This window comes from Ranitomeya imitator, chromosome 1 (assembly GCF_032444005.1).
Source record: "Ranitomeya imitator isolate aRanImi1 chromosome 1, aRanImi1.pri, whole genome shotgun sequence".
NCBI lineage: Eukaryota > Metazoa > Chordata > Amphibia > Anura > Dendrobatidae > Ranitomeya > Ranitomeya imitator.
Genome location: NC_091282.1, coordinates 233,173,969 through 233,184,681, shown reverse-complemented (window position 1 = coordinate 233,184,681; position 10,713 = coordinate 233,173,969). Strand labels below are relative to the sequence as shown.

The 10,713-nt window shown below is 45.9% G+C and overlaps 1 protein-coding gene across 1 annotated transcript in view; it reads left to right on the top strand.

The window, feature by feature from the left end:
• The first annotated feature begins 835 nt into the window (after positions 1-835).
• Positions 836-10,713, top strand: part of LOC138666283 (phosphatidylethanolamine-binding protein 1-like) — a 28,628-nt gene continuing 18,750 nt past the window's right edge. Inside the window, exon 1 of the mRNA XM_069754511.1 lies at positions 836-1,018. Coding sequence (XP_069610612.1) covers positions 884-1,018 — 135 coding nt within the window. The 5' untranslated portion in view covers positions 836-883. The remainder of the gene's footprint in view (positions 1,019-10,713) is intronic.

Below are 10,713 nucleotides of genomic sequence, written 5' to 3'. Positions count from 1 at the left end.
GGAGCGGCTTAGCCGCTCTGTGGTAAGCCCCGCCCCCTTTCTGGGACGCGATGATGCCGGATGTGTTCACAGCACACATCCGGCATCATCGCTCCCCACCATAGGGCCCTGTGCTATATCTTGCAGCGACGGAGCGTCGCCGCAAGATATACGGACATGCTGCGATCTGAAAAGACGCGCAGCATGTCCGGAGTCGCAGGGCCGCCGCGTGCGTGTTACCACGCATAGTGGAGACGGGATTTCATTAAATCCCCTCCACTATGCTGTAACATCTGGACGCTGCGTGTCTGACGCTGCGTCCCTATGCAGCGTCAGACACGCAGCGTTTCCTGCACGTGGAAACATACCCTTAAGGGGCCATGACTATTGACCCTCCCCCAGCAATATCACCTCTCACCTCCAAGTGTGTGTAGTTCCATATACCATCATTGATTGGGAGGAATCACAGCCAGCAGAAGGCTTTAAATCCATATGAAGTTGACACTAAAATAATCTGGAAAATCTGTTCCCATTCTCTTACATAAAGTAGTGGGAAAACACTAGGTGCCCGGTAACTTTCCTGCCATCTACAAGCTGCTGCTGTTTGTACTTGTACATGCCAATCAGAGCCCGGACGGTAAGCCCGAGCCTGCGGGCATCAGCACTCACAAACAGCCCAGTGACAGCTGCCAAGACAAACACTGGCAAGCCCGAGCCCGCGGCACTCCCGTACTGCACGCACAGGGAGAGCGGCACCAGCAGCCACCAATCACAGCCGAGCCTGGACTTCTTGCGCGTCAGCCATTGGCTAGTATCTGCAGGGGGCGGGCGCTCGGTGGCCGCTCTTATACGGGGCGCCCGGGCAGTGCCCGCGCTGTGTGGGTAGAGCTGCCCAGCTGTCACTATGGTGTTTGATGTTAGTGAGTGGGACGGTCCTCTGAAGCTCAGTGATGTGGACGAAAGACCAAAGTTTCCCCTGACTGTGACGCATGAGTGTGTGTGCATAGACACGCTGGGCAAAGTGGTGACACCCTGTCAGGTGAGTGCCCGCACTACTGCGCCAGACGTTACTCCGGCTTACAATGGGTTAATATTGGAGACAATTCTAATATTAGCCCTGCATTCATTATTATGTGTAAAGATGCGGTACCTGCAGATGTGCCCGCACCACTGAGTGAGGGGCATCATAGTGGTCCCCAGTGAGAGCGACCCTGTGCCGTGACATCGCTGACTGGCACTTCTGACCTGGGTGACAAGCTGGCACCTAACCTGCCCTCACTACACTACGGGGGCGTTCGCCCTACTATATACATTTACAGTGATGCCCATGACTGTATGCATCACTAATGGGTTAATGTACCACACCTTGTGCCAGCACACACCATGCCGCACTTTATCTGGATCTGTTGGGTGTTGTAGTTACTGCACTCCTAGTACACAGCTGTAATTTGTGTTGGAATTTGAAAAGAATTCCTAATTTTTTTTTTAGATTTTATTAACATTTTTGGAAAGGAAAGAGAATGGAGACGGCAGTTCTGATATGGATTGTTTGTGAACGGCGTCTACCATAAGCGATAAATAATGGGATCTTCCTGACTGTTCGGACCATCATGAATCCAGCAGTGTGACCAATGTTTTGATTTTTTTTTTTACTGTTTTTATCTTTTATCTAAGAAATATAAAAAGTGTTTTTTTTAGTCTTGTGTGTGTGTAGAGAGAAAGAGAGAGCGGGAGAGAAGAGAGAGAGAGGGAGAGAAAGAGATGGAGAGAAAGAGAGAGAGTGGGAGAGAAAGACAGCGGTAGAGAAAGAGAGGGAGAGAAAGAGAGAGAGTGGGAGAGAAAGAGATGGAGAGAGAGAGGGAGAGAAAGAGATGGAGAGAGAGGGAGAGATAGGGAGAGAAAGACAGCGGTAGAGAAAGAGAGGGAGAGAAAGAGAGAGTGGGAGAGAAAGAGAGGGAGAGAAAGACAGCGGGAGAGTGGGAGAGAAAGAGAGTGGGAGAGAAAGAGAGTGGGAGAGAAAGAGATGGAGAGAGAGAGGGAGAGAAAGACAGCGGTAGAGAGAGAGAGGGAGAGAGAGAGATGGAGAGAAAGAGAGAGGGAGAGAAAGAGAGCGGGAGAGAAAGAGATGGAGAGAGAGAGGGAGAGAAAGACAGCGGTAGAGAAAGAGAGGGAGAGAAAGAGCGAGAGAGGGAGAGAAAGACAGCGGAAGAGAGGGAGAGAAAGAGAGAGAGTGGGAGAGAAAGAGCGGGAGAGAAAGAGAGGGAGAGAAAGAGAGAGGGAGAAAGAGAGAGCGGGAGAGAGGGAGAGAAAGAGAGAGCGGGAGAGAAAGAGATAGAGAGGGAGTGGGAGAGGAAGAGAAAGAGAGAGGGAGAGAAAGAGAGAGGGAGAAAGATAGAGCGAAAGATAGAGCGGGAGAGAAAGAGAGGGGAAGAGAGAGAGCGAGATAGAGAAAGAGGGAGGGAAAGAGAGAGAGAGATATTGTATTAAAGTTTATTTCCCTTTTTTCTCCACTAGATGATTTAAGCGCGCAGTCTTTTAGGGAAACAATAGGGAACCCATGGATCTTCCTCTCTCAGTGTAACCCCCTCAGATCCAGTGGGCCTTATTTACTGTGGCACTTGAGTGGTTAAACAGCCACAATAGGAGTATTGTGCACACAATTGTGTAAATCAGTTGCTATCTGATGTATTACCGGATAGCACACTGACCTATGTTATCCGGTGGGGCAGTGCTGATGACTGATTTTTTTCACTATCGGAATCTGCATGCTGCGATTTGACACAATTTGGATGATACTCGCCCATTCAAGTCTACGGCTGCATGTAAAACCTCGGATCCCATGCGGACTATCAGTTTAGCACCTGATTTTTACGGATACATTGCAGTTCTGTAACACAGAAAACTGTAAGGCTATGTGCACACGTCCGGAATTGCCGCGGATATTTCCGCAGCAATTCCGCAACTGTGCCGCGGGCAAAACGCATGCAGAATTGTCATGCGTTTTCCCGCTAAACACTAGCGTTTTACAAGCGTTTTTAGCTTGCAGAATGCTAGTGTTTTCCAAGAGATCTGTAGCATCGCTTGGAAAACTGATTGGCGGCATGGGATTGGAGGAAGACCTACCTCCCTGGCGATTTCACAGGTATGAGGGACCAAATTCAAAAGCGATTATTTCTGCAGTGCAACGAACAATAACTAAAAGCCACCTTGTCAGAATGCAGCATTAGTGCTGCACAAGATGGCTCTTTTAGTTACAAATGCCTGGGGGGGTGACAGGTTCCCTTTAAAGCTGGATTCACAGCTTCACTGCTCAGTGCTTCTGTATATTGATGCTATTATTATTATTTTTTTATATAGCACCATTGATTCCATGGTGCTGTACATGTGAAGGGGTTACATACAAGTTACAGATATCACTTACAGTAAACAAACTAACAATGACCGACTGATACAGAGGGGAGAGGACCCTGCCCTTGCGGGCTTACATTCTACAGGATTATGGGGAAGGAGACAGTAGGTTGAGGGTTGCAGCAGCTCCGGTGTTGGTGAGGCGGTAGCTTCGGTAGTGATGAGGCAGCAGCGGGGTCAGTGCAGGCTGTAGCCTTTCCTGAAGAGATGGGTTTTCTGGTTCCGTCTGAAGAATCCGAATGTGGTTGATAGTCGGACGTGTTGGGGCAAAGAATTCCAAAGGATGGGGGATATTCGGGAAAAGTATTGGAGGCGGTTGGATGCGGAGCGAATAAGTGTGGAGGAGAGAAGGAGGTCTTGGGAGGACTGGAGATTATGTGAGGGAAGATATCGGGAGACTAGTTCAGAGATATATGGAGGAGACAGGTTATAGATGGCTTTGTAGGTCAGTATTAGTAATTTGAACTGGATACGCTGAGGGAATGGGAGCCAGTGAAGAGATTTGCAGAGGGGGGAAGCGGAGGAGTAGCGAGGAGAGAGATGAATTAGTCGGGCAGCAGAGTAAGGCTAGGTTCACATTGCTTTAACAGCAGCCTGTTCAACACATGTGTTAACGTGCTGCTGTTAACGCAAGTGCCGACATTCTCTATCTGCGCTAGCAGTGACGGACCAAGAAATGCTGCAGCCTGCATTCCATTGTGGGCGTGCGCTAGCGATGCGTTCTTCATAGGACTTAATGGTGGCGTTTACGGACTGCGTTACACCGCGCTATGCCGCGGTGTAACGTAGTCCGTCTAACAGACGCCACAGACGCACTGTGAACCCAGCCTTAAGGATGGACTGGAGAGGTGCAAGGGCGTTAGCAGGGAGGCCGAAGAAAAGGATGTTGCAGTAGTCAAGGCGGGAGATGATGAGGGCATGCACAAGCATTTTAGTAGATTGACGGTTGAGGAAAGGACGGATTCTGGAGATATTTTTGAGCTGGAGGCGACAGGAGGTGGAAAGAGCTTGGATGTGCGGTTTGAAGGACAGGGCAGAGTCGAAGGTTATTCCGAGGCAGGGGACTTCCGGTACGGGCAAAGCAAAGCATGATGTCCTTGATTGTGATAGATAGGTCAGGTAAGGAACATCCTACATATAGGATCAAGACAGTAATACCTTTCTCACTGTGTATGGGAGATATCACACTAGCTTATTTCCACCCACTTGTTCTGAGACAATTGAAAAAGAAAGCGGTTGTCCTCTAGTGGACAACACCATCTTAAATGGAGTTGTCATTGTCCAACCTATAAGACAGGTCATCAATATAAAATTAGAGGGGGGCTCACGTCTGCACATCCGCTGAACAGCTGTTAGGAGCTTCAGCTGCAGACAGATGTAACCACATGGAATGGAGTTGCTCTGAGCAGCTTCATTTAATGTATAGTTGCCTATCCTGAGTACTGCAGAACAGTGGAGCACCCCCAAGGGCTAGGGAATACTCGGTACCGGGCCCTTCGGTTCTCATCAGGGATGTCACGGTGGCTGACCCGGCCGTGGCCCTAGAGGGACGTCCATTGTAAAATGGGGGGAAGTTTTTTAACGGGATAATGTTCGTGATGCCACCTGTGGTATTCGGTCAGGGTGACCGACGCTGCTTACGGGTCCACTGGGGTGATGTTTTGGCAGCTAGATGGTATACCTTCCCACAGGTGAAGTATGTCCCAGGGCTTCCCAGAGTGTAGATGGTGGATGGTGGGTGATGTAAGGCGCAGTGAATAACGAGGACACAAGGTTGCAGTCTCTTTACCTTTACTGAAGGCTTCAGCATCCACAGTCCAGGGTAAGGACCACAGGGTAGGCAGAGTCCGGCCGGTCTGATGGCAAATCCAGTGTCCCCTTATCCAGGTGGAATTCAATAGCCTTCCTCTAGCGCCTGAGTGTTGTAGTCCCTCCCTGCTAAGCAACTCGGTAAGGTCCTCACAACTATTGTAGGTGTTAAGTCTCTTCCTCTCTGTCCCCCTGACGGATAGGACAAAACCCGTATGACTGGTGGCCTGAGGCTTTTTATAGGGACCCTAGAGACGCCCTGGCCCCCACAAGTTACCACTGTGCCTCCTGGGTATATGGTCGGGCAGCCAACGTGGAATCAACTGTCCTGCCAGTCTCTGAAGTAAAGCATAGAGATCCTTACTCCCTCAGTGTTCTGGCTACCGGTTACTGCGCTTCAGAAGGAGGCAGCCTGCTTCTAGCTGGTCTCCCCCTGATGTTCCTCTCCTTTTGCTATGACTTCGTTTCTCACTCACTGCAACACAATTCCTTTCAATGTCTCTTTCTTTGGATGCTGCTGCACGTGGGGCAGGTGCAGCTCCGTGAACCCTCGTTCTCCCACAGACCTCCGTCTGCTCTCCTCTCCTCGTTCTGACTAACTTTCTCTCCCGACTACCAGTTTTACCTAATTGTGAGGAGTGCCCTAATAGATAGAAGCATGGCTCCCCCTGGCGGCCTGGAGTGTGAAGTGTGTATTGTGGTTGTGATACCTGAATAGAAGATCTTCTTCATTGCCCTCAGACGTAACATCACTCCCCTTGGTGGAAGAATAACATTAATGCAATGACCAGGACTCTGGGGCGCTGCACCCCCCCACCCCCCTGTTAAATCCAGTACTCCCGGACTGGGAAAGAGAAAACAAAAACACATCAGCAAAAGACATGCAAAATTTTTGAAATGCTATAAAACAAGTTAATATATACTAAGCTTCCCTTTATGGGAGGTGAGAACACTTGAACGTTACAAACAATAACATATTTACATTGTGCGTACGACTTTTAGGCTATATTCACACTTTGCGGATTTTGCTGCGGATCCGCAGCGGATTTGACCGCTGCGGATCCGCAGCAGTTTCCCATGAGTTTACATTTCAATGTAAACCTATGGGAAACAAAAAACGCTGTGCACATGCTGCAGAAAAATCCACGCGGAAACGCTGCGGATTACATTCCGCAGCATGTCACTTCTTTTCTGCGGATTTTCAGCTGCTCCAATAGAAAACTGCAGTTGAAAATCCGCAGAAGAAAACGCAGTAAAAACCGCGATAAATCCGCAGTAAAAACCGCGATGGGTTTTCACTGCGGATTTTGCAATTCCGCGGCGGAAAAATCCGCAGTGGAATCTGCAAAGTGTGCACATAGCCTTAAAGGCAAAGGGAAACCAATTACTATCTAACTATAAAACACAATTACCCGTACAGGTATTCTATCTACTTAGTGGAAGGTACCCTCTAAGGGTATACTATCATTAACCCTAAAGGTGCAAATCAACATTTTCTTTATCTTTCTTCTACACATGCAGGACTATCTGTCTACCCCCACGGGCCTACTGCGTTTCTTTAATGTATTCAACCTATCATTTTAACTTAACTTCAATTTTATTCAAAGTACATCACTTTAACATTTTATTCTGAACATTATCAAACATTTTATCACTATCTAACCTTCTAGCTACATACTATCAGCTATGCATCCAAGAAGAGAAGAAAAAAAGCTATTGCCTTAAAAATATCAACATTTTTATTTCAAAACTAGCTGAAGAGCCCGGCGTTGCCTGGGCATAGTAAATATCTGTGGTTAGTTATAGCACCTCACTTCTCTTATTTTCCCATCACGCCTCTCATTTTCCCAATCACATCTTTAATTTTCCCCCTCACATCTCTCATTTTCTCCCTCACTCCTCTCATTCCCCCCTAACACTTGTCATTTCGACCTCACATCTGTCATTTTCCGATCACTCCACTATTTTCCCTCACTCCTCTCATTTTGCACTCACACCTTTTCATTTTCACCTCACACCTCTCATTTTCACCTCAGTATATACATAGTAACATAGTAACATAGTAACATAGTTAGTAAGGCCGAAAAAAGACATTTGTCCATCCAGTTCAGCCTATATTCCATCATAATAAATACCCAGATCTACGTCCTTCTACAGAACATACATGTTTGTCATCTCCCTTATATATAGTATACACCTGTATGTAATCTCCTGTAAAAAGTATATACCTGTATGTCATCTCCCCTGTATATAGTATATACCTGATGTGTGTCATCTCCCCTGTATATAGTATATACCTGTATGTCATCTCCTCCTATATATAGTATATACATGTATGTCATCTCCTCCTATATATAGCATATATACCTGTATGTCATCTCCTCCTATATATAGTATATACCTGTATGTTATCTCCTTCTATATATAGTATATACCTGTATGTCATCTCCTCCTGTATATAGTATATACCTGTGTGTCATCTCCCCTGTATATAGTATATATCTGTGTGTCATCTCCTCCTGTATATAGTATATACCTGTAGGTAATCTGCTCCTGTATATAGTATATACCTGTATGTCATCTCCTCCTGTATATAGTATATACCTGTATGTCATCTCCTCCTGTATATAGCATATACCTGTATGTCATCTCCTCCTGTATATAGTATATACCTGTAGGTAATCTGCTCCTGTATATAGTATATACCTGTGTGTCATCTCCTCCTGTATATAGTATATACCTGTATGTCATCTCCTCCTGTATATAGTATATACCTGTATGTCATCTCCTCCTGTATATAGTATATACCTGTAGGTCATCTGCTCCTGTATATAGTATATACCTGTGTGTCATCTCTCCTGTATATAGTATATATCTGTGTGTCATCTCCCCTGTATATAGTATATACCTGTGTGATCTCCTGTATTAGACCTCGTTAACACGTTATTTGCTCAGTATTTTTACCTCAGTATTTGTAAGATAAATTGGCAGCCTGATAAATCCCCAGCCAACAGGAAGCCCTCCCCCTGGCAGTATATATTAGGTCACACATACACATAATAGACAGGTCATGTGACTGACAGCTGCTGTATTTCCTATATGGTGCATTTGTTGCTCTTGTAGTTTGTCTGCTTATTAATCAGATTTTTATTTTTGAAGGATAATACCAGACTTGTGTGTGTTTTAGGGCGAGTTTCGTTTGTCAAGTTGTGTGTGTTGAGTTGTGTGTGGCGACATGCATGTAGCGACTTTTGTGAGATGAGTTTTGTGTGGCAACATGCGTGTAGCAACTTTTTGTGTGTCGAGTTGCATGTGACAGGTTAGTGTAGCAAGTTGTGTGCAGCAAGTCTTGCGCATGGCGAGTTTGGCGCGTGGTGAGTTTTATGTCTGGTGCCTTTTGAGTATGTGCAAGTTTTGTGTGAGGCAACTTTTGCATGTGTTGCAAATTTTGTGCATGTGGCAATTTTTCCGCGTGTGCAAGTTTTGCGTGTGGCGAGTTTTCCATGAGGTGAGTTTTGCACTTGTGGCGAGTTTTGCGTGAGCCTAGTTTTTGCATGTGGCGAGTTTTGCGCGTGGTGAGTTTTGAGCGGCGACTTTTGTGTTTCGACTTTTATGTGGCGAGGTTGGTGTATGTGTGGTGAAATGTGTGCTGAGGGTGATGTGTTCAAGCACGTGGTAGTGTGTGGCGCATTTTGTGTGTGTGTTCATATCCCCATGTGTGGTGAGTATCTCATGTCGGGGCCCCACCTTAGCAACTGATCGGTATATACTCTTTGGCGCCATCGCTCTCATTCTTTAAGTCCCCCTTGTTCACATCTGGCAGCTGTCAATTTGCCTCCAACACTTTTCCTTTCACTTTTCCCCATTATGTAGATAGGGGAAAAATAGTTTGATGAATTGGAAAGCGCGGAGTTAAAATTTCACCTCACAACATAGCCTATGACGCTCTCAGGGTCCAGACGTGTGACTGTGCAAAATTTTGTGGCTGTAGCTGCGACGCCTCCAACACTTTTCATTTCACTTTTTCCCCATTATGTAGATTGGGGCAAAATTGTTTGGTGAATTGGAAAGCGCGGGGTTAAAATTTCACCTCACAACATAGCCTATGACGCTCTCAGGGTCCAGACGTGTGACTGTGCAAAATTTTGTTTCTGTAGCTGCGACGCCTCCAACACTTTTCCTTTCACTTTTTTCCCCATTATGTAGATAGGGGCAAAATTGTTTGGTGAATTGGAAAGCACGGGGTTAAAATTTCACCTCACAACGCAGCCTATGACGCTCTCAGGGTCCAGACGTGTGACTGTGCAAAATTTTGTTTCTGTAGCTGCGACGCTTCCAACACTTTTCCTTTCACTTTTTTCCCCATTATGTAGATAGGGGCAAAATTGTTTGGTGAATTGGAGCGCGCGGGGTTAAAATTTCACCTCACAACGTAGCCTATGACGCTCTCAGGGTCCAGACGTGTGACTGTGCAAAATTTTGTTGCTGTAGCTGCGACGCCTCCAACACTTTTCCTTTCACTTTTTTCCCCATTATGTAGATAGGGGCAAAATTGTTTGGTGAATTGGAACGCGCGGGTTTAAAATTTCGCCTCACAATATAGCCTATGACGCTCTCGGGGTCCAGACGTGTGACTGTGCAAAATTTTGTGGCTGTAGCTGCGACGGTGCAGATGCCAATCCCAGACATACACACATACACACATTCAGCTTTATATAGTAGATGTAGCGAATAAATAGCAAGCAGTTAAAAAAATGTGCAGACAGAATCTGCAAAATGCAGTCGGTCCAGTCTGTGTAGTAATAGCGCCAAGGGTTATACAATAAATAACAATAACATATGGGTATATGAAAGTGCGGTATGCAACAAAAGATATATAAGGAAAAAGTAAAACAAATCTTATATGACAGGCAAACAGGGCCTAAGCAGTCAAAAAACTGTGGTAGTATAGTGCTCTAGTGCACTAAGCCTAAATGGCAAGGAAGGGCCAGTAAGAAAGGAATACTATGCTATATGCAGCAGTTGAATGTCTAAGTAAGGGGTGCAGCCTAATGTGGCAGTGAAGGAGTAAGTTATGGAAACAGGAACACATGGGCTACCTGCACAGTGAACAAGTCTGTATGATCATGTTCTCACACCACCAAGAAACCTGAAGACACAAAAGAGAATAGTAAAACCAAAAACACTCAGTTTGAAAAAATGTTGCAGTAATCCGCAAGTGCTAGTAAAAGATGTAAAAAACAGGGTATTTGGTTGATACGTTTTTTGCAAAAAATGTATACTAAGCTGCTCTACCAATCTTCACGGTATACCCTTATCAGAGCAGTCCTAACTAATGTATGCAATCCCTATCTGATGTATTTAAAAACCTGATCATCTGTATATAACCTGTGTGAACAGGGTTCAGAGAGGAAAAATCCATGTGTGCATACAGGGTAGAACAGCTTTTGTGCAGATAGCCCAAGAGGAGTGGTGGAACTCCCCAGTCTTGTAGACACAAGAGAACAATTATGGAAA